At 40.0% G+C, this 24,020-nt stretch overlaps 1 protein-coding gene across 6 annotated transcripts in view; it reads right to left on the bottom strand.

Annotated features, from left to right (window-relative positions):
• GLIS1 (GLIS family zinc finger 1) overlaps positions 1-24,020 on the bottom strand; it is a 196,814-nt gene that overhangs the window by 35,795 nt on the left and 136,999 nt on the right. For 4 of the 6 annotated variants that reach the window (XM_065072105.1, XM_065072106.1, XM_065072103.1 and 1 more), the window contains exons 5-6: positions 3,854-4,015; positions 331-441 (exon numbers count right to left, since the gene is read on the bottom strand). In XM_065072105.1, coding sequence (XP_064928177.1) covers positions 331-441; positions 3,854-4,015 — 273 coding nt within the window. The remainder of the gene's footprint in view (positions 1-330; positions 442-3,853; positions 4,016-24,020) is intronic. The other 2 variants (XM_065072104.1, XM_065072102.1) reach the window with 1 other exon arrangement.

Genomic DNA, 24,020 nt, shown 5'->3' with positions numbered 1-24,020 from the left:
TAGCTTATTGCAGAGACTCAATACATGGACATCATATGTGGATGACAGCAGAATTTGGGCTTGCATGTGATAGATGAATGGGAAAGAAGTGCTTGGAGAGCAAGTGCGGGGCAAACAAATTATAGGGTGGTAGCCTTGAAAGTATAAAGCTCTAAAGTGGACTGGTTAACAATAGTGATTAAAAACCAACAGGAACATTAGCTCCTCTTAAGTTTTATGCTATGAATATTGCAGAATACTGATTTGAAAATATACAAACTGAAGTGAAATTATAAATAACTATATTGAGGAGACCTGGAGATGTGTCACTTTTTGCCTAGTGGGTCTTACCTTCTTACGCACCTGTTGTTCTTTGGCTGAATGAGCTTTCACATGTTTGCGCAGAGAGCTGGGGTCAGTGTAGCGTTTGGAGCAGCCAGGAATCTGACAGGCATAGGGTTTCTGTAAATGTGAGGAAAGGGAAAAGACTTCATATTCCTCTGCATCTCTACAATCTCATACAGAGAGCTGAAGTACGGCCATTTCTGTTAAGCCTGAGCTATTTCCTCTGTTTGCTGGTTTGAGATTTGCTTTGTCTCCTCCATGTACACAAGCCAGACATGATGCACACAGAATAACCATATTGATCGCTCTGGTTTTGCACTCCAAGCAAGCACCGACAGCACTTGACACAACTGTACTCTGGCATGTTGGATACTGGGCTGAATTAAATGCTAATGAGATGTAACTGAATGGGTTTTGAGAGCATTACTTTTTTCGTAGCCTTTACACTAGACAAAACGATCCTGAGATCACCTAGTATAATTATAAATATAGAAAATGTGGTTTTGAGTTCTGATTTACATAGTTTTTACAACAACTGTCCCATATGCAGCAGAGCAAAACTTGTGGCATAGCACACATTTAGTTTGCTTCATACCTCATTCCTGTTTTGAATAACAACAGCAGTATTTTCTTTTTGTAACCCCTAACCAAACAACCTCCATCAAACATTAACATTGGAGCAAATCAATACAGAAGGAAAAACCCACTGTTGATTTTGTTGGGAAGATCTTTCCAGCTGATTTTGGCACATGTCAGAGCTTACCACTTTATGTGGCACAGCATGAGCCCTGTCTCCTGGAAAGCCATCTGAGTCTGGGCACGCAGGTCCAGTCCCCTTTTCTCATAGGAAAATAAAAGCATAAATAAATGAGGATGCTCCAATTTAACTGCTCATTCTGAAGTCCTGATGACTGAAAGCCTCTCCAAGTTCTCTTCTTAGCTATGCCTACTCCCAGCAAATGAAACACTATCTGTTACACTACAACCTCCAAATGAATGTGCAATTACCAAGTTGAACAAAGGGACTCTGGCACTTGTTATTAAGTAACCATTGACTTAAGTGAGAGCAAAATAGAGCTGCATGCCAAAGCTCACAAAGTTTTAAAGTTAGGCAGGACATTCTTTTTTTCTCTGTTTTCTTGCCTCATCTGTTAACATTACCTTAGCCTTCTCACTTGGACTCTAAGTCCTTTTGGTGTCTTCCCAAAGGTAGGAAACTGGTTTGCCGTAACCTCAGTCTCACATTCTTTAATCTCCTTGGTTTCAGAAAGAGGATGCACAAAAAGGAAAAACAAAAACAAAACCACACCAGTTTTCGGAGAAGTGACTGTGAGGTCCTTTAAACAAGTTGCTCTGCTCCTGGAGGAGTGATGACGTGCCCTTTTTACCACAAGGACAGATACATTCCCTTTGTTCTGTTTCTACCTAGGAGAAGGATCTACTTCCAGATGATTTAGTAGAGATTCAATCAAACTAGCATACACCAGTAAATCTCTGAAATTATTTACAGATTCTCCTTTTGGAGAAGATAAATGATGGAGTGACCTACATTGAGAAGCTTTAAAGCCAGTTCCAAATGCACTCAATAAGGAATGAGCAGTCTGTATAAACCCCTTTTCTTTCTAAGTACCTCCAGAGGATAAGTATTGCTGCTCTGTCCAGCCAGCAGGAAATTTCTGAAGGAATAATAGAATCATTCACCAACTCATGACCTTACAGGCTAACACAGCACCTACCCAGAAAGTTACAGGGCAAAGTAGATTTATTGAGAGTGTCTGGAACACAGAGAACTGACACCTGAGGAAAAACTATGGAAAACTTCAACAAATCCCTTTGCAGAAAAACTAGCAGAGTATTTTTCAAACCATTCAAATTCACATCATCCAAATTAGCGATAGTATTGTTCAACTTAGGGAAACTAGATGAAAATCTGACTACCCTTGAAAGGGTTCATGGCTCTTTGTTTTGACATTCCAGGCAGTTATTTTCTCCACGGAGCTAACGCAATGTGCAGGCTTTACAGTAGCACCATCCTGCAGCTCTGTTAATTTTCACATTCACACAATACGCTAAGCTAAACCACACAACTTCAATAAAACCAGGTGAGTGGAAGTTAGTTACTGTGGACTACAGGAAGAGTTTTAAATAATCTGTAACAGAATAGCACAGAGGATGTTTTCAGGCATTTAAGAAAGTTAGTAGAAAATTATTACTGTACCTTTTTCCTGATTTATGAGCATTTCAGACAATAAAGACAGAGATAAAGGGAGAAGAAAAGAAAATAGAAAGTTAAGAGATTTGTCTTCAGTAATGCACAGATCAACAGATATAAGAATTTTTGCTTATTTTAGTAAATATTTGAATTCTCTTTCAAAACTAAAAAATGGCATTCCATTTGTGACTTTGGCTAATAAAAAAATGTATCTATTAGATTCAAGCAGTTAAATTTCAAAACCATGCACTCAGGTTAATATATCCACTTTCAAGAGAGATGCATTTTAAAACTAATTACAAATTCAAATATCTGAGGTTGACTTTCAAATAAATAAAACATTGTTATTGTAAGTGTGCTTTGGTTTGGAAAATGTGACTGACTCGCTTCTCTTACTTGTTTGTTTTTGCAAGGCATAATGTACATTAGACATTCCTTAATGCTGCACTGTCTGAAATGTGTAACTGCTTAAAAAGTAAATATCAATTAAACTCAAAAGTTCTGCCCCATAAACACTTGGCTAAACATTAAACCATATATTCACTTATTTGAAAAAGACAAAGGAACAACTCTCTCTGTGATTCTTTACAAGCTTTATGCTGAGGACTTAACTGGTCTGCAAAGTTGTCTACTTAGTTTTTTTCCCAAAAATATAGTGATTTAATTTTATCAGAACCTAGGACTAGTATACAGGCTTCCATTTTCTCTGCAATACAAGTGAGAAGCCTGGTAGAGTTGAGCCAGAATCTACCAACTGTACATATGAAAATAATTTGGTTTTTAAGTTAATTCTGATGGAGGGTACTTAACAAATTTCATACATTTACCAGACAGATGTATTTTTATCTTTACAAAACTATGTCAGAACTCAGATGCATTTACCTTCCACTGAGATGTCTGAACTGCTCTCGCATTCCTCCAGAACAGACTTTATTGAAGCAACACAGGACACGAAGAAGACAAGGACACACATTTAGGTCAGCAGCAATGACTCAGCTTTCATTCACACTGTACCTTATTCTACTGCTGCCTCCTCTTACTGGAATGAGAACAATGGGAGAGTTTGCTAAGTAACTTATTTCTGAGTAACCTATTCCTGAGTAATTTACTCCTTAGCATGAGTAAGAGCTGAATTTGCCTTTCTGTAATAAAGATTTTTTCATTTCTCAGAGCACATACAATTCAAAACAAAAGCACAGATCTTTATAGCTGAGTTTTCTGTAACTGAAGGAAAAGTCACCCTCCAGTTGCAGAACAGATTGTGTAGAAGGACCATTGGAAAACTCAGTGCAACTCCCAGTATGAAAATGTGCTTACGGTATCCAGGTGTGTTCGCTGATGCTTCGCCCGGTCGCTGGAGTTGCTGAAAGCTTTCTGGCAGCCGGGATGCTGACAAAGGTATGGCTTCTCCCCAGTATGACTCCGGAGGTGAATCTTAAGGTTCTCGAGCCTAGAAAATGCCTTGTTGCACCCTTCAAACTGAAAAAGTCATAAAAAAATCATTGTAAAGTACTATTAAATAAACCATGTGCAGCCACAATGAGAACAGTGTAAGATCTAAATTGGACATGCAATAAATCAACCAACATTCAAACATCTGTTGAAATTTATGGATGAAACACAACATTTTGTGCTGTTCATTTCATCTGTCACTAAAGACATGGTGTGTAGCTCTATAATAACACAAGGGTAATAAATATCTCACATGTTCTGTCTGAAGTACTGAATGTTTAAGGACTGTGTCAGAACAGTAAAATTTAAAGAAAGAACAAGTGTTCTGATGAGTTCTCTTAGATGTTAATTGGCACAGGAACAACTGTGGGCAATAACAATTAGCTGCTACAGACAGAGAGAAAGAGAAGCTATTTGTGGCATGTAAGAACCTGGTTTCAGATGTCTGAAATACTATACACTAGAGCAGATGAGCACGGACTATTATGAGAAGACCTGATCCATTTGAAGATCAATCCAAAGAAACTCTGCTGTTATTCTGCACCCTTTTCTTTACTAGCCGTATCATTCAGATCTGTTCTTAGCATTTATACAACCAGTAACCTGAGCAATTCTGACTTCTTAAGCACTCGTTTCATTAGATAACTTAGTCATAAAACACTGCATAGCATTCATAACAAAACTCACTGTTTCAAGTTAAATCTGAATAAATAAATTAAAATTTCCAGCTACTAGGCCATGAGAAGGGTGTTTTTGCATTGCTCAGTGCTAAGTTTGAGTGTTACAGACAACAGGTAACTGCAGTGGAGGCTCCGTCTCTGTGATGTGCTCTGGGAACTCACTCAGGTGAGCACAAATACATGCATATGCACATTCATGCATCAACAGTCCCATATAATGCACTCAGATACTTAATGAATGTGTACACGCACTTATACAAACACATACTCACATGCGATGATATGCATATACTTTGTCCACTCTGCATTGTAGCTTCATGGCACTGCAGATCTAGTATCTCTATACAGTTAGAGCCCTGGCTCCTCTAAGATTCAAGATCTCAAATAATGTATTTGAGAAACACAGCCCAATTCACCTTCATACCAACACTAACAACAATTTTGAAATAAGGCATGTGTATCTTAATGCCACTGTTTCTGGAAGCCAAATTTTTTTTTTGTACGATTCCTGTTCATAAAAACAGCGAAATCTTGATCCTCACAAAATTAGTGCTTTACCACTTTCTTCTGCTGAGTCAAGATTTTATTCAGCAGCTTTCCATGCACTACCTGTGGCTCCTCGGATGGCATCATGGAAATTAGAGTCTTGCCAATCCCTGTCACATTACGCAGATACCTCTCATATACGTTGGTGTGTACAAACTTCTGACTCAGCGGTGGCATCCAACGTTGCAGGCAGAGGGATGCAAAGGGAGAGCAGATGCAGATGGAGTCTGGGTGCTGCTGTAAACTGGAGGCACCTGATCTCCTGGTGCCTTAGCAAAGCCAATTTAAACTACTCATGGACAAAAGGTCCATCACATCATGCTCAGACCAGTGAACAAGTGATCTGGACTCTCAAGCTGCCACTCCATTTCATTTGCTGTGTTGTGTCTTTGCATGCAGATCAGCTCTGCACACAAATCAAGCCCATTAGTGCGCTCACAGGCACCCACACAGAGGTTTCCTGGCAGACTGCAAATTTATGCCTTTCCCCACCACTCATACTTGAAAGGATCACTACAGCTTTTACTGCCCTAAATATTTCACTGCCCTGGACAGATACTTAATCTGTCTGAATGGCATATTTGGGTCTATGTGTGCAGGTCATGATCTGATCTGTATATATTTCCACCTTTCCCCACCACAACTATCAGGATAGCTCCACAGAGTCACCTGGAGACATGCGGTCTATATCTTCAGAAGTTTGGCCACAACTCCACCCTGAACAATTGAGGTGATGTAGGGAGGCAGGGGAATTTTGGAAGTGACCAAGCTACCAAGGATTAAAATGAAACAAACTTTCTTCTTAATCATCACTAGAAATCTGATAAGGATTCAGAACAAAGCAGTCTGAAATGTGCAAATATGCTGAAGTCTATGAAAAATAAAGCATCAAAAACCCAGCCCAGAAGGACCCTATATCACAATGTTCCTTGTTAATGTGTCCTTGGGACACTATATTTGCTGTTGGCATCATGATCACTACAGCGACTCTGCACAACCTGATCCCTTTGGTCTCCATGGTGTACCAGACCTGGAAGACCTGTTAGGTCACTGAAATAATTTCTCAGCTATTCAGTCACAAATGCAGGATCTTGACCCCCAGAATGTTTTTCTAACGGATTACCAGTCTTCAGCTCCATATCTATGGCCTAATGCAAATTAGGAAAGTATGCAGAATAATCCAAACTAATTAAAGGTCCAGATCCTTTCTCATTGATGCCAGTAGCAAAAATTCCAATGGCAAATGTCCTAAAACATGTAAACACAAACTTAATTTAAAACATACGAAAACACATATGTTTAAGAATTTGCTGGATGCTGGATCAGGACTTCAGGAAGAGATGGAACAGGCCCTACCATGAATGCTCAGAGCTACAATGTGAACAGCAATACTCAAATAGGGGTTTACTATACTTTTACCGTGGTCCACATCCTTTTTTTGGTACTAACACATTATCCACAAGTCTAATGCCTTCAGCAGCTTCATGTTCCTTCACCATCACATATGCCTGGACTTTAAGGACTTTTCTAATTTACATTATTATTCCCTAATATGTATTATTTATGTTATCCAGCTTAATAGAGCTGGATAACAGATAGTGGGAGCGTCACAATGCTGCGATAAATCCAGTCTAATTGCATTAGGTGGGAGAACAGACCAGCAAAGAGAATGCTCTGACTCCAGCACTCACATTTTCAAGGAGGCAGGGTTGCTATAGGGAAGGTTGGCTAAATAGGGAGAAAATCAATGGAAAAGGAGTGGGGGTGAAACCTTTGCTGGCAAGTGATTAGAAGAGGGGAAGGTGATGTACAAAGGTGAATGAAGGTGAAAGGTCTGAGGCAGAAGGAGGAAAGGAGCTGAAGCAAAGAGGTGAGAAGCATGGGGCTGAGAGAATCCACTCAGAGCTGCAGAACCGTCTCTACTTTGAAGGACTCCAGGAAAACCCATTTCACCTCTGCTATTTCTTACTGGGTCTGCTCACCGTGTCCCTTGCAGTTTTCTCCTACAAATCCACATGTGGATACAGCACTGCTGAGAACCGGCTCCCTCAAATTGGAAGTGTCTCACCTGGACAGTTGTACAAGGACAAGATAACTTCAACTGGGTTGCTGAGGAAACTGTGTTAGGATGACTTTGTAAGGTAATTCTTGAACTTCATTGCTACTCACCAACACTTTTAACCCTTCCATCTACCCTTGGTACTTGGAGTGTACTTATATTTGTATATACATACACCAAATAAAACTGCTCCTGGATAAATGGGGTGCTCATTCTCTCTTTTCAAATAACCGCCAGGAAGATCCATCAATCCCAGAAGTGTATCAGCTTCAACTACAAAGAACAAATGTTCAATTTCCAAAGGGCTTTAGGATTGTAACATCAACTGAGAAGGCCACTTACAGTATCTCCCAGACATCTGGCCCCAATCTGTCACTGCTTAATCCTACAATCTTAAACATTTTGTTGATGTCTGAAGCCTGGGATAACTGTAAGAAATGCTGCATGATCCTCAAAGTCTGTAAATGTCAACAGAGCTCTTAAACAAGTTCATAAATAAAAATAATAATTATAATGCAATTACTACTTTTGTCGTTCGTGTGAGATTGTTAATGTGCACTTCAGACCCTGCTATGCTACACACATCTGAGCACAGACACAAAACAATGCCACATGATTAAGTAAATAGCATGATGCAATTATTGCATTTTATAACTAACTGCTGCTTTTAGAATAGGGCTTCTGCCAGGAAAAAATACGTTGCAGAAATTTACAGGACTAAATTAGTTCACTACCATATGGAAATACATATGTTACCTTTATTTTACACTAAAATCTCACTGGAATGTAACTGCTTGCCATATCATGCATTTCAAAAGCGTATTTTATGAAAACACTAAATTATCTCACAGTGATCTAAACACATCGCAATTTTCCTAACAAAACAATTTAATCTAATAACTGTAATTGCTTAAAATGTTTTTTTCTTTGCTTCCACATTATACTTTGGATGCACCTGAGAATGTTGCCATGCAGAAATCACAGCATATTCCCAAGAGGTTTTATATTATCAAATGTTTACCATTTTCATAAGCGTATTTAATCACAGTCATGTCTAGGATATCTGTCAGTGGTACAGATCAGAAGAAATAAACTATAAACTAAACAGCTCAGACCATAAGGTGAAGTAATAACCAACATTTTCTTAGGAAATGAGTTATGACTGCAAAAGAGAAGCCTTCACAGTTGCAGTGCTAAATAGGTCCAGTGTGCCATTAGAGAAAGCTCATTAATATACACCTCTGCTCTCTACTGCAAGATCAGTTAAACAAGCTGCCTTTTATTTATAGACCTAAAAGGGAAAGAGCAGGTCATATTGGCTGCTGACATCTCAGACAGCCTGCAGATGGAAAACCCAAAACATTTCATTCCAAAGCATTTAATACTATCAATAGGAAATCTTACGTCTGGTCAAAACATCTACAAGCCTTATGAACATTGTGAAATGTTCTTTCTTCCCAACCGATTACAAAATCGCAAGAATTTTATTGGAAAACATGTTATGAGAAAAAGGATCCTGTGAGGATATGTATCGCTTCTGGAGGGGAGGAAATAGTCACACCACTCTTTAAATAGCATCAATGTTTTATAACACAGTGAGTCTAATGTTGGGGACAGGGCAGGAGGCACACGAGACTCCAGACTGTTCTGAATGTCAGTAACTTAAGCACATGAGTCGTTTCACACAATACAAGAATCAAAATATCTCATTTGGTGCTTTGCTTTTCCTAGCTAACTTCTGACTGTATTCATTTTTAATTCACTATTGTAGCTACAATGTAAAGCCCTGATCCTGCAAATACTTGAGCATGAGTAACATGACTCATGCAAGGAGTTTTATTAAACCAAACAGAACTATTTGTGTACATAAAAAGCAACCCATAGCACTGAGCTCTCAACTTCTTACAGAATCTCAGTTCATATAGCCAGATTTAAATGCACAGATTTAAATTGTTAGAAGCTGGTTTTTTCCCTTTGTGGTAACAAAATAATGGAAGATACCTGTAACAGAAAAAGGACTTGCCTATTCCTATGGGGTGGTTTGGTTTTTTTTTTTGAAGTCTGAACAATTTATGTTTGCAAAGTGACACTTTTACATGATACTGCATTTGAGTCCTGGGAAAAATTGCTTGTACTTGTTTTATTATTTGTATTACAAAAATGCATTTGGAGCTTTGGCCAGACTATTGTAGGTGTGTAGGAGACGAAAAGGTAAAAAGGTTCAGAATGGGAAAAAGAAAAAATGTGGAAAAGTAAGGCACAGTATAAATGCAAAACATAATTCCCATTATTGGGTTTTAGGGTAATTACAGCCAAGCATTTGACATCAACATATTGTACACCAGCGGTTCATTCTTCTTTATGCTGTTAGACAGGTTGCATACTTCCTAATTAACATGAAAATGGGAAATACTGATACACTGAAAATCCTGGAGGAGGTCTTTGATCAGCCTATGTCACTGAATTAAATAAGACTTTGGGCTGCCTCTTTTCTTTCAACTTTATGAATTTTATAAGCCCTTAAGTCTGCATTCCCACTCTCCTCTCTGGCAGTACCAGGAGGTCCGGGTGTGCATGAAGGGAGACCTGGCCCATGCAAGGCGGAACAGACTCATTTAAGTCACGAGGCTTTCAACAGCAACCAGGTCTGATTTTGCATGCGAGGCGATTTCCACAGACTTCTCTGACTGCAAAGTCCAACCACCTGCCTGCCAGCATCCCCCAAGATGATTCCTCTGCTCTAATTGTACTGTCTGAAAATGAACAGCCTCGCCGTTTGAGCCGCTCAAGTACCCGGGAATGACAGTTTTGCCCAGCACGAGGTCGGCTACACAGAGAGCTCAGTGGGATGCATCCTGCTCCATAGGCTCCTGTCTCTTTCCCCTGACTACAGAGGCTTCTAGGTTTTGTTTTTTAAAGATAGTTTTACCTGTGTGCCTGACTGTATCTGGCATTAAATGTGAGTTTTGCCAGTCATGTCCCAAGGTCTGCTGTCACATCGAGTGCAGAAGAGCAGCTCAGCAGGACCGGCACTGAATCTTAGCCTGTCTCTAAGTAGCTCTGGCATGTTTTGGCTCTCAAAAGTCTTGCTCACGTAATTGTAAATGATCATCTGTCAAGAAAGGGGTGAATGTTGTTCAAAGCACTGAAATATTCACAGATTTCTTTCTTCTAGTACCAGTAGATCAGGCACTTCAGTGAGCATTTCAGTGAGCAAACAGAGTTTTCCATACATTTTCCAAAGCCCAGAATATTTGAGAAACTATTGGAGCATCCTAACATTTTCACAAGACCCTGTTGATACTCTTAAAGTTCTTTTTAGTAAGACTTCTTTAATCAAGCAGAAAGATAAACATTTGTCAAAATGGGGATACTTGCATTTATTTGTTGCAACATATGAGAATGAACCAGGAAAGTTGGGGATATCTTATTATCAGCAGCATGACAGCCACAGATTTTGCCATAAGGTTTTGCTAAGTATGTCATTTGGAAACCAAACAATTTTCTGAAACCTCATTACAGTCGGACTGAATGCACTATTATGGCTTGCAGGCAAAAATAACATTGCATGGAGCAACACTTTAAAAAACAAAATGCAAAATTCATATGATCATGTAATAAGCAAATAAGACACCCCTCTCAAAATCTACATGTCGTTGCCTTTATTATCTCTTCTGTAACTGGGAAACTATTATTTATTTGAGATTATTTGAATAGCTTGCAAATTATTTGACATTAAGGAACAACACACACAATCAAAGATTTGCTGCTCCAATATCTGAAGCCAGATCTGCCTGTACTGGGGACAAAATTTAGCTTGAACAAACTCAACTAAAAACCCTCTCCAGCTGTTCCAGCAAAGAACCACAAATAAAATTAAAATGCTTCCCTCTACTTCTTTTAGAATTTTAACGCAATTATAGTTTACTATACGTACTTCGAAAGCTTGTTCCTCTGGATCAGTAAGTCATTATCTTACCTCACTTTCCAAGGAAACATTTCAATTCCAGTTTGCATCTAACACATCACCTATTTACAGCTATTTCAGCTGAAACTTTACAGACATTCTGTCCTATACTCTTGACTATGTCTTTGTATTCTGGTCGACATTTTAGTCCCATCTTTAAATAACAGACTGTGCTTTTGGTCTGGGAGGCCAGTTACACTGCAAAGAGTTCTGTACAGAGTGCATTTCACTGACACGCGAGATGGAACAGGCGCTTGTAGTTTACTTACAGGTACAGGAGTTTACAGTTTTGGAGTGAAGAGTTAATCTGCTTAAGATAATGAATGCAACCTCAGGACAAAGGGAGAGTCCGTTATGATTTATTTGGACTAACCAGTTGGGGGGTGGGGAAGAAACAACAAAAAACAAACAACAAAAAAGCCAAAACAGAAGACAACAGCAAGAAGGAAAAGAAAGTCATTACAAAAAGAAAAAAGCCCAAAGCTTATGGCTGATTAGCGTAGCGTAGCATCTTAAAAGGCCAAAATACCACATGTGTGGCATGTTACAAAAGAAGATTAAAATAAAGGAAAAAATATCCAGAGAACCATGAAGTCTCGAAACATCTGGAGTTTTATAGTAACAAGGAGGAAAAAAATCAAAACCATAATTGAAAAAAGTCCGCTGCAATACATTATTGTACAATGAAGCTTAATGGAATTGAAAGGGGAAGAGATGAAAAGGCAAAATAAGGAGGGGAAGGGAATAAATAAAAGAAACAAGAAAAGGCATTTATATTTTAAAGATGTCACTGAGGGTTTTTATCCCAGTTATTAAAAATTACACACCCTGCTTCTGTAAGCTATTCCTGTAATGTGTTGAGCGCTCTCTTTCAGCATAGGACATTCATGCATGCTGGGGAATTCATCAACCCTTTTGTACCCGATGTAGGGACACTTTTCACTCGCAATGCTTTGAAAGAGATCTACAAAGAGAATGGCAGAGAAACTGCCTGTCCTCGTTTACATTCTGAATCCAATGGGAGATTGGAATAGAGGCAGGACAAACATGTAAATTAAAAATGTTTGCTAAAAACAATGCACACATTCAGGAATTAAGCAAACAATCCTAAGCTGTTGTATTGGCATCAGACACTAGAATAAACTGTAATTGAAATACTCTGAATGTATTCACTAACACACATTTATACGGAATAGTGAAATGAAAAACTTCCCTATTTTTTCATATTTTCTCTTTTTTTAATGAACCAGTAATCTGTACATGGTCCGGTCTGCCTTTGGAACATGCCAACAGTGTCTATGAACAGGAAGGACCCCAGTTCTCTGTCTGTCCTCAGGCACAGGAAGACTTGAGACAAGCGTGTGCCAAACCCTGTCTGTAACAAATACAGTGTCATCTGGTAACAGTGAGTGTCCATCCTAACTCCCCACTCATCCCCCAGACTACTAGGGATTTTTTTAATCCTGGGAAATACAGCTCTTATCTTTGTCAATATGTTTTACAGTCATAGCTTGTCATATGTCATCACAGCTGACAAAGTGACTCCTGTCCTTGGCAGATCAAACAGAGGAGGATCCTGTGGGTGAAAACTGATCTACAGTTGGAAATCACTGGCTACAGCTAACTAAACTAGACAACCACAACCAAATTCTTTCTTAGAAAAGATGAAAACTAGCAGCAAGGTAACTCTCCACCCACCTATGTGGGGGTTTTTGTTGCAAATATAACTTTTTGTATGTAGTTCAACATATATCATTAGTTTTCCTCACAAAATCTGTTTCACAAAATGAATAGCTTTACTGCTGGGTTTTTCTCCCATTTTAGATAGGGTGGATTTTTTATCTTAAAAGGTACTGTCCTTCTCACACTCTACCTGTATTCATTTTCACACGCATATAATGGAGCTTTTATCTCAAGTTGTTGTTTCTAAATATCAGCTAAAAAGAATAAAGTCTCCCTGCAAATTGACAAGCCGCAGGAAATTTTCAACACTGGACTAATCTTTGCACAAAGCGGTAAGAAAGACATACAAATTTCTCCAAGGTTCTTCTTGACAAGGGAGCAGACAACTCGATGGGATTATCCATGCTCAGATAGGCTCTTGCTCTTTTCTGTATCATGCTGGGCCGATTTGATTGTCCATAAATAAAGACTGGAGTTCAACCTGTAATTCAAGGAAGGCAAGGGATCTGCTAAGATGTATGTGATTATGCTCCACACCTCCTTGCAAGTGTAGTGTTGAGATCTGGCAAGACTCCTACAACAGCTGCTGGTGAACCACCAGGGAAAGAGAAATTGTGGAATGTGGTGGGAGCTTTTTCTCATTTCAGGGTTGGTTACTTTATTCTGCTTTCCCTCGTGCCCTGGTTGTGGAACAGAACCTCAGGAGACATGGCTCCCTCCTTCAACACTGACCCACTCCAGTCACACTACAACAGAATCCCACAGGGTAACTTCACACTGGGAGAGCTAGAGGGTGACAACATGGAGAAGAATAATTTCTTTTTGAGAGAAAAGGCTTTCTTTCCTACAACTGAGGAACTTCTCCTCAACTTACCCAAAGTTGTCAATTCTAGTCTTGCAGTGTTTTCATTTCATCTTGCTTGGCCATGTTCATTGTGTGAAGGAAAATCTGAGAGATGTATTCCTAGGAAAGTGGTTTCAAGACCTCACCTGTTTTAATGGAAGTCATGTTTCTGTCTTTGCCAAAATCAAATCAGTGCCTATGCTTGGTCAGGCACTGTGTTGTTGGAAGAGCCATGTTTTTGGAAACACAGTTCTGTTCTTGCACTTTGGACTTTGAGCCACAGCCATAGTCCATACCTAAGCTCCTCTCTGTAAATCCAAGACCATGTCATGCCTTCTGTTTGAGGCTGAGCTCACTCCTATCACCTGACATTTCCATGTGCTAAGTGCATGTGATTTGATACTTACAGTGGCTGATGCACACCAACCTGTGAAGTCATTTGATTGGATACTGTGCCTAAGCCCCTAAAGGGGCTTTGCTAACAAGCAGCCTGAAGTCCATTGTTACTTCTAACTCATGGTGACTTACTACACCCTAGCACACGGAACTAGTGTGGGTAGTTACAATCTTCACCAAACCCTGCTCCAGTTTTATGTAGTGGAGTTGCCTTCTAAAGCCTATTGTGAAGATGAGCTCTCTGCTGAAGAGCTGACGGCGTGGCAGCAGTGCCAGGTCCCTTCATTCTCTAGAGACTGTGGGATCCTTTGGATAAAAGGCAGTATAGCAATGTTCTCTTCTGAATAGCACTTAGTGTTTTCCCACAGTCTTATTGTTTACAGGGAGTTTAGCAAGTCACTTCACTAATTTAAAATAGATTGTATCCCACATGGGTGGATAACAATAACACATATTGGTGAATCATATGGCTTTCAAATGACATGTATGAAAAAGAAGTGCTACACATATTGTCTGAAATTTTATTGTGTGAAACCACAGCACTTAGCTCCCTACCAGCTGTGTCAACAATTCAGCGTAGTAAACTAATACAATTGTAGAATAACAGCAAGGTTAGTTCTGAAAAATGAAAAGCCAAGATTGAAAAAAAAAAAAAGGCAACAAGAAAATGTAAATGAATGCAGATGAACACCATTTCAGGTGGGAATAACCAGCCTTGCAAATGATGTGACCTCACAATATTTAGATTCCATGGTTACGGGCTGCCATTTAAAAGCCTAAGAGGAAAAGAGGTATATGGATGAAATTATTTTTTAAAAGGGAAGAGCAGGTTTCGATATCTGAGGCAACTGGTGTGTTACACTTAGACTGTACAGCTACCACAGAAGCATCCTATCTTACTACTAACTATATATGCAGGGTCAGCTTTAAAATGAAAGATGAATAAGAATCTTTCCTGGACTTTGCTTCCTAGGTTCAGATCAGCTTCATATCCATGCTGACTCGTTCATATGAGCTGCTTCACACACATGACGTAGCTCCGGAGGAGGATGCTGCCAAAGGACATTCCTTACATACTTGACCAATAGCAGCCCATGCACAGGAATGGCTGAATGAGCCAGGCTCAAATAACAAAGGTCTCACATTGAGCTGTCTCACATGATTTTTAATATGCTGCTAAATAAATATATAACTGAATAAAAGATATTTTCTAAGATAATATTTTGAGGGAAAACTGGAAATGGAACTCAACAGAAATAGGTTTTAAATTGAAATGTTGAACTGTAGCCCAGAAATGACAAGAAAATTAAGTCTCTTTTTTTCCTGAACCCCAACAAAAAAGTCTTAAACACTCTTGGCACACCACAGTTTTGAAAGAAATGAAATTATGTTATTGTCATGCATGATTATCCAACATTTAGAAGGTACCTGCAAGGTTTTCCTGAGAGCTATACCTCCATCCCATAACCTAGCAAGAAACCACAATCACTTCTATACCTTTGGACTTTGAAATGAAAGTGACTCAAAATCAAATATAAGCAGCTTTCAACATGTGCATTCAATCTTCCTAGGTTAAGAAACACCCTGTGGCCACCACACTAAAGAACTGAAAACGTAAATTGAAGAAATTATATCCATATGATTAAGTAAGATTCTTAAACAGAAACATGTTTTTAAGTACTTCATTGAGAATAAAATGAAATGCAGTAAAATAGAAGCTATTTGGAATAAATCACTGATGCACATGCTTTCTATGCAAAATGGCAGCATTGAGCTCTCAGTGGACATCTGGATCAAATTAGCATTATGTTGAGAATAATATAAAATTAAAACATTTAGTTTCAGCTTCTAAAATTAAATATAAAATCAGAGACCAATGTTGTGTTGGACAGCTCGCCTTATGACTCTGATAGCAAGAGTTTATTTTGGTTTTAAAGCTGTTCATGCCTCCAATCACTGTTCTTGGAGCCCTGACTCCCAGGTATTATCTATGCAAACTTCACCAGGTAGAACAGTTGTATAATGAAATCTGCTGCCGAGTCCTGCGTTGGAGGTTTGGATGAGGAGTCCAAAGCCAAGCAAGGGTCAAAGCAGCTTGGGTAAAACAAGAGGAAATGACCCAAAATGATAGGGAGAACTCGGACCACACCCAAGCCAAACCTGCCAGGGCCTGAATTTATTTCATTTTTATATTTGCATGCTGACTCTGCACTTTCTGGCTCTGGAGAGTATCCAGGGTTGATGTATTGACGGTACTGGATGACTTCAAGCCCTTGTGGGGCTCCTCTTAAAATATGCCAAGCTCCTCCTGGCTGCTGCTGCTGAAGCTACAAAATTCACAGGAGGTCTGATATGGCCAACCAAGTAGCTCTCCTAGTTCCTACTGAGCTGAGGGACAGAAGGGAAGACGCTGCTTCTGGTGCAACCTGTCCTATTTGTTTCAGGGACACAGGCTACGCAGGAGGGCATTGCACAGTTCCCTATTTCCAAACCCAAAGAGAGTTTCTGTCCCCATTCCTGTCTCTTCAGAGTGCAAACTCCAGGCACTTAAGACAATCAAGCATTTGTACTGCTCTTCCTCTCACTTCCTAGAGACATCAACCAGAATAAAGGACGTGTATGGGCTGTAGCTCACTGTAGTCACCCTCCTCCACAACTGAGTCCTCTGTGTCACTAAAGGGGAAAGGCAGCTGTCTTCAGCCTTGGGCTTGCCACAACTGGATGCCTGGTGCATCCATTTTTGTCCCAAAGCAGGAAAAAAAAAGAGGGCTTCTACTTCTGCAGGGCACCAGGCTCAGCATTTGACAAGACCACAAATGTGAGGGGAGAACTAACTTTACTCCTGGATCATCATCTCCTCCCCAGAGTTTAGACCTTCGTAGTTTCTGACTGTACTGAAATGCCTAATGAGCAGGGACTGTGCAACATCAAGGGCTTCATGAGATGCTTTCGGAGCATCCTGAACTCAGCAGGCACGGGTGTGAAGCCCCTGAGCAAGGAGCGGGGCTCTGCACAATCAGGCCTTCCAGCAGAAGATCAACAACCATAAGTCTGGAGAGAATGCTAGACACATAAACATCTTCAGTTAGTTTGCTAATTCACCTTTATGCTTTCAAATATTCTTCTGGTATTTGAAAAAGGTAACATCAAACAAGCATTCACTTCACACAGCACAAAACCAAGCTCTTTATAGTATGCTTTATCTCCTTTTTGATATATTTGGGAACATGCCAACCTTGCCACCTGTTCCTGGGCTTCCTTTAAGGTAGCCCCGTCTTTCAACATGAAACCTAAATTGGATGTGCACAGACTTGCTCCTGCACTTTGCAATGTAAACACCTGCACATATGTTTTAAATGGTCTCACACCTCTATATGTAAAATTTCAGACACCTGTGAATTGGCTTTAAATAGCCCCACTGGGTTTTGTGGATATAGAACAACTTCCAGGTGCAGATGAATAAGGTCATTTCAAGGGCATAGGCAATGTACAGCCCCCAGTCACAGTACATACAATACTGCATTTCCAAATTTAAAGCAAGACTTTAAACACTTGTCCTCTCTGTGACTCATTAATCTTCTACAAAATGCGGATATAAAGACATTTGTGTGTCTCTCTGGATTGTACTGAGCGTTAATTCATTGGGTTTTAATTCTCTAAAGCACCCTGAGATCTTTGCACTGAGTGTGCACTCTGCAGGCAAGAATAGTCTCAGTCTTGCTCTTCATATAGCTGCACAGGAAAGGCAAATTTTCACTGGTCTTAGGCTATACCACTTTGTGATTCTTCGGGAGAGAAATTTCTTTCCATGTTTATATTTTTAAATAATGAAGAAATTCTGTTTTTATTCCAACTCTACCAGGACCTCAAAAATGATTTATTATTCCAAAATTTTGGCCTGGTTTGGCCCATCATTTACTCACACAGATTTCTGATAAACACTTTCATTATGCCTTTGCAAATGATACTTTATGTGAATAAAGGGTGAAAACTCTGAATTAATCTACAGTACGTCTTTTTAAATCACTGCCTTTCCTCCTACATTTCTTCTCCAGTCACCTCATAATTGAGAAACAAAAACGATGGTCAATTTATTTTTCTGTTAAAGAGATGAGTTCTGGAGTGAACTTGCTTTGATTTCACAGTGATCTATGTGACCACAATGCATTCTTTGAAATGCAGAATGAACTTTGGCATTTAATGAATGATTAGAACTTTTCCAAAAGCTACCACTATTTTTTTAAAGTGTCGTGTCCTTTTCTTCTTCCCCAGAAGAAAGTCTAAAACAACCTAAACTTTCCATATACAAACAAACACATATTTGAATGACAGTGAGGAAAGTTTTGCAGGAAGGAATAGTACCTTTTATCAGATCAACTAATACAGTTGAAAAAGACAGGCAGGCTCTCAGCACAAAATCCATTCTTTGGGTGTAAAATTCTTTCCAGACTGAACACAAAGAACTGTAGCCAGAGACTAACGAAATGTGCATCAAATTTCCATGCTGCTCTATGAAGAGAAGAAGTCTAATGAGCAAGGGGGTCTTTGTGGCATATCTACACTAGCCTGAACATCGAGTGGCATGGGTTCACTTGTGCCCTTGAGAACATGTCATTAATTCAGACTCAGGCCACCACAGCTGGACTAGTGAGCTTCCAGCTGTGGCACAGGCCAGAGCCAGGGCATTGCCAGGCTCCCTGAGTGGGCACTTCATGGTGCTCAGGAATGGCACACACCCAAGGAGATGGCAGCTGACACAGCCACCCTCTGGGGTGGAATGCTTTGCCTTGAACAGAGGAGGCCATGTATTATAAAATATATTAATGAAAGACAGCCTCTGCCTAGCACTGGTCCACTTTCTTTTTAACTTTTTAACCTTGGAACCAGGGAGGAGATTTTGTGGATTCTTCCTACTCCAACTCCCACTGTTTGCAATCCTGTAAATATTAGGGCCCATGGGAATGGAGAGATGCAGCCCTTCCTTCTGTCCACACAATCCTAGATCAATGTTTTGTGTGGGAGAAAAAAAAACTCACGTTCCTCCTTGTGAGCTTTCCGTGTTCTCTTCTCACTGCCAAACATGAGCATATGAAATAAGAACTCTCTAAATTTAATCTTGGATACTGGTGCCTTTTTAATTAGCTCCTAATTACAGAGAAGCTAAAGAGTAAGCAGGCAAATACGCAGTTGGAAAACGTATGCAAGGAAAATTAAAGGGGCATGAGTGGTGGGCCTACTAGTCTTTACTGTTCTTCAGATTTTTATATACACATGACCTCACCAATTACATGATACGACATCAACAGCACCATTCTCTCTGCACTGAATGTCTTCAAAACATTCTCTGAAACCACTCACTAGAAGCAGCCTTTCGCATATCCTGAAACAGAGACTTCACATGCAGTTGTGCTTCTTCCAAATAATGAGTAGCACAACAGGTTACAGAGCCCTTGTACATATGACCACACACAGAACTACTGATGTGTGCATGCATTGAAAATTCTCTTGAACTGCTGGGGAAACTATTTTGCCCCGTTCAGTAGAAAATCTTTATAGAAGACTGCCTTAAAAGCTGATTCTTGAGCTATATTGTGATCTTCTGTCTTGCACAGGAAGAACGAAAGGCCATGCAATGAAATTAAGAGATGGCAAATTGAAAAGGAAAAGTGAACACTTATTCACAGAACATGCAGATTTCAGAGTTCATTGCTGTGGGGAACTGGTGTGGAGGGAAAGTGAAATTTAGAAAAATTTTGGACCAATGCATGTGTACCAAGAATATTGAGAGCTGTCAAAGTCCAAGCAAACAGTATGGAAAGGATACTAATCCTCCTGCTTCTGGCCTTACTGCCACTCTCTAACGTTCAAATGAGTACTATGTGACAGGAAGGTGTCATACCTGTTTGTTGCAGTTTTCATACATGTCGTGAAGCATTTGCTGCTGACCACTGTCACCTGTTGTAACACTTGGTACGTGTTGTACTACTGGTTTTCTTTCCCATTGTTTGTGGGAGACAGCTTTAATGTTTTAAAGATCACAGGCTCCTCAAAGTCATGTTAACCAGCCATTCTAGAAGAAAGCCTCACCCACATTTACACACAAGGCAGCCAGTTGTCTCAGTCACTGACACCCTCCTGATGAACGCGGAGGCAAAGAAGGTGACTGAGCCGCCTCATCCTCAGACAGCTGTCCAAGACAGCTAGGATATGCTGCCTTCTAGGACATGCCACTTTCCTCCTTACTGACCATTAGAAGATCCTAGAGAACAATAAAATTAGGATTGCTCCTGATTAGGTAAGGCTTAGAAAGTAATATTGGGCCCAACAGGCAACCAGGCCAACAAGATGCCACTGTAAGTTCTGTGGCACCTCCCAACTAAGCAGCTGGTAGCAGAACAAAAATTGAACTCAATTTGGTGGAGAAAATAACATTTGGAAGGACAAAGAAGAGAATGATGGCCTCTGGGAAAGCAAGCCCAAGCCTGATTGGGTTGGAGGGCAAGGAAAGACAGGGCGTGGGGAGATAAAAATCTAATTATTTCAGCTAAGCAAACGGAGCAGTCAGGTCTCAACAGTCAACTGCAATCACTATCTTGCTTTCACTGTGGGGTCACACAAAGAAAAACAGAGCAGCACAGAAAAGCAAGACAGAGGAAGCAGAAAAAATGCTGAGTGACCTGTGTGGCAGATTGTGCCCACTGAACAGAAAAGATTTAAAAATTAAAGGCCAGGATGGGGATGAAAGAAATTATACAAAGGGTACAAGATACACCTTCTCACTGAGTCTTGTTTACAATTAATAACGTGTTACTGATTCTGACATGTGAACCTAGTTCTGCTTAGGATCAACCAAGTCCATGTACCTAAATACCCCATGTCAGGCAGCACAAAACATACCCCGATTTTTTTTTGTTGGTTTGGTTCTCCATTGAAATTTTTTACCATGACTAACACAGGATTTTCCCTCAAAACTTACCATGAAAAAATCACAGCTCTTAAACATAAGAGTACAGCCCGCAGGCAAGCCCTGGCACAACAACAGCATGGAGGACACAGCCACAAAGGATTACGCCAGCAGATTACCACAAGACACATTTGTGCACTCACCCTTAAAAGCCACATGCACCAAACTTTGGCAAACAACGTCAATGACAATAGGAAATGACCCTTCATCAGGGCACAGAAAAGATTTGGTCAACTGAGGAGAACCTCTACAAGCATTGGTAAAATCTTCTCCTCGAGGCTGGCCTTCCCTGCAAATCGGCTGTATCGTCACACTGCGAGGCAAATTAATCAGATCAGTTGGTTCAAGACTTAATTAAGCTTGCAACCATTTCTTAGTGTCCTTTTCCCCTGCACTAAAATCAGTTTTCTCAGCATATAAGACATTATTGGCATAGAGCAGAACAATGAAAGAAAGAAAGTAAAAAAGTATATTAATGTAGTCATGGGTAGGGTAGTTTCCCACAGCAGCATCTGTGAGGAATATTTTGTATTATCTCTAGTTGCCGTGGAGACACTGTGCCAACCTGATGGGCCAGTCACAATTTCAGCTGTGACCTCTTAAACTAAACCTCAAAAAAGCAATGCATTTGGGCATTGCAGGCTATCCATCTAGCCTGCTATGGCATTACCTGGCACTGTGCCCTCTTCTCAGGATCACTGTATGAAGTTGAACCATCCCTGCAATTTGGATCCCATCTTTCTTTCCTAAAAGGCATTCAATGGCATGGTCCCACTGCATATAAAAAACTGACTAGAGTACAAAGAATAAGTCTTCGGTAGAGAGCTTCACTATTCCAGAGAATCAAAACCAACCAGTCCAGGGGCAAAGAACAGAAACTGTTCTCCCAAATACCATTTCAGAGCTATTCTGCAATTCCAACAGCACAGCTACCTCAGAGCTGACAGGCAGAGAACAATAACCTCTTTCTGGACAGCCATCAGCAACAGGTCTTCTCTGAAAAACAGCAGCATCTTACTCCAAAGATCTGCTCCTTGTGCACAACCACCATGTTCCTCTTTCAACCACCAGAGCTCCTGGTTTCAGAAGGACTGACAATCAGCTGCAAGGCAAGCCAGCTCACCCCATGGTCTCTAAAGGCAGATGGGGCTCAATGGCAGCACCAGGCAGTTGTAGCTGCTCGTCTGATTTAACCAAAATAACTTGTTTCACAGTGACGAAGGAACAGCTCAGCATGAGTGTGCTGCCAAGTTTAATAGCAGGAAGAAAGGATTTTGCTTTCACCAAAAGCATGTAATTGTTGTATCCACTTGCAGGTTGTTCTGAAAAGTCACTTTTTTTTTTAAAAAGCAAAACAAGTTTTGTGAATCCTTCCTTGTTTAAGCAGTCAAGTTACTCAGCTCTCCCATCTCAGACAAGAATCAATTGGTGTTAACTCACAGGACTTCTCTCCTGTGTGTAAACCCATTGACAAATAGCCCAGCACAGGAAGGGGGCTGTAAAAAATGTGAAGTCCTCTGGTTCACACACAATATCAACAAAGCCAGTCTCTCACCACTTCTCCTGGGATATTCTGCCTTTCTCCCCTAAAGTTGTAGGGTTGGAATATTAGTAAAAAGTTGACACAGCTGTCCCAGATGCACACCCACTGGCACTTCATCTGATAAAGTGACAACAAACAAAACAAAAAATGGTTTTTTGCCAGAAACAGCAGTCCAGCACCAAATACATGCTAACATTTATGGGAGGACAGATATGGAGGTGGGGACCATAGTAAGTTAAAACTTTATTTTTTGTTGCTTTTAATATCAGCTGGGAAGCCATAAAAAACTGGTAAATTCTAAACCCTAGGCACAACATGATGCTAGCCAAATTTCATGCTCTTCTAGTGCTGGGTAGGTGATCGAGGATGTGAATGGCAATATAATAATGGTAATGATAAACAAGATAAAAATATGTAATTCTGCATAGTAAATAAAAGCCATTATGACCCAATTTTTGCTGTTGGCCATTGTTCAATAACTGGCAATTTAGTCACAAAGGAGCTTGTTGCTGTGCATCTGCGATCTGTCAAAAACAGTTCTCTATTGAAACGTACAGTTACTGCTGTCCTTTGATCTGCTGCTGTGTATGGGACTTTATACTCTGTTTGTGCACACAGCACTCCTAACTGGAAAAGTGTGTGCTCTTGTAACACAAGGGGCATACACTCTCTGTGATGTAGTACACTGCTTCATTTATAATATTAGCTAGCCTTTTATTTTACTTTAATCCTGCAAATTGAAACTACCAGCATCCAACATGCATGATACACATTTAATCTGGAATCAACCCTTGTCCCCAAAACCCCCCTAAATCCTAAAGTAATCCGAAGGTCTTCCTAGTAAGGTTTTCAGGTAATAGAACCTGAACAAAATGCCTTTAGATCTCAGTCCAAAATCTGGATAATTATTTTATAATTATTAAAAATAATAAATTGTTTTAAAAACTTCCTTATTAAGGTTTCTCATATGCCCTCTTTTTCTCTACCACAAGCTCATTTGAGAAAAAAGCTGAACTGGTTGAAGAGAGTACAAGCAACTCTTCCATCAAATCCTCTTCCAGATTAACCTAAAACCACACCACACTTCTTTTTTAGTAGCTTTAAGTGTGCTTAAGAAAATATAATTACAAAAAAAAAAATCTTATTCATGATTTCTAAAGTATCTTTGTGGGTCTAAAAGCTCAAAACTTTGTTTTGTTTTGCTTTTAATGAAAATGAAGATTGTGGCAATCAGGCAATCATGCCTGTGTCAAAGGATTTGGGAGGTGGCACAGGAATTTGGCCCATGGTGTGGATACCTCCTAAACGCCTGTCTCTTGTTTACTTATCTCACTTTCCTCCGACCTACTA

This window comes from Columba livia, chromosome 8 (genome assembly GCF_036013475.1).
Source record: "Columba livia isolate bColLiv1 breed racing homer chromosome 8, bColLiv1.pat.W.v2, whole genome shotgun sequence".
Lineage (NCBI taxonomy): Eukaryota > Metazoa > Chordata > Aves > Columbiformes > Columbidae > Columba > Columba livia.
This window is presented reverse-complemented; position numbering and strand designations above follow the sequence as displayed.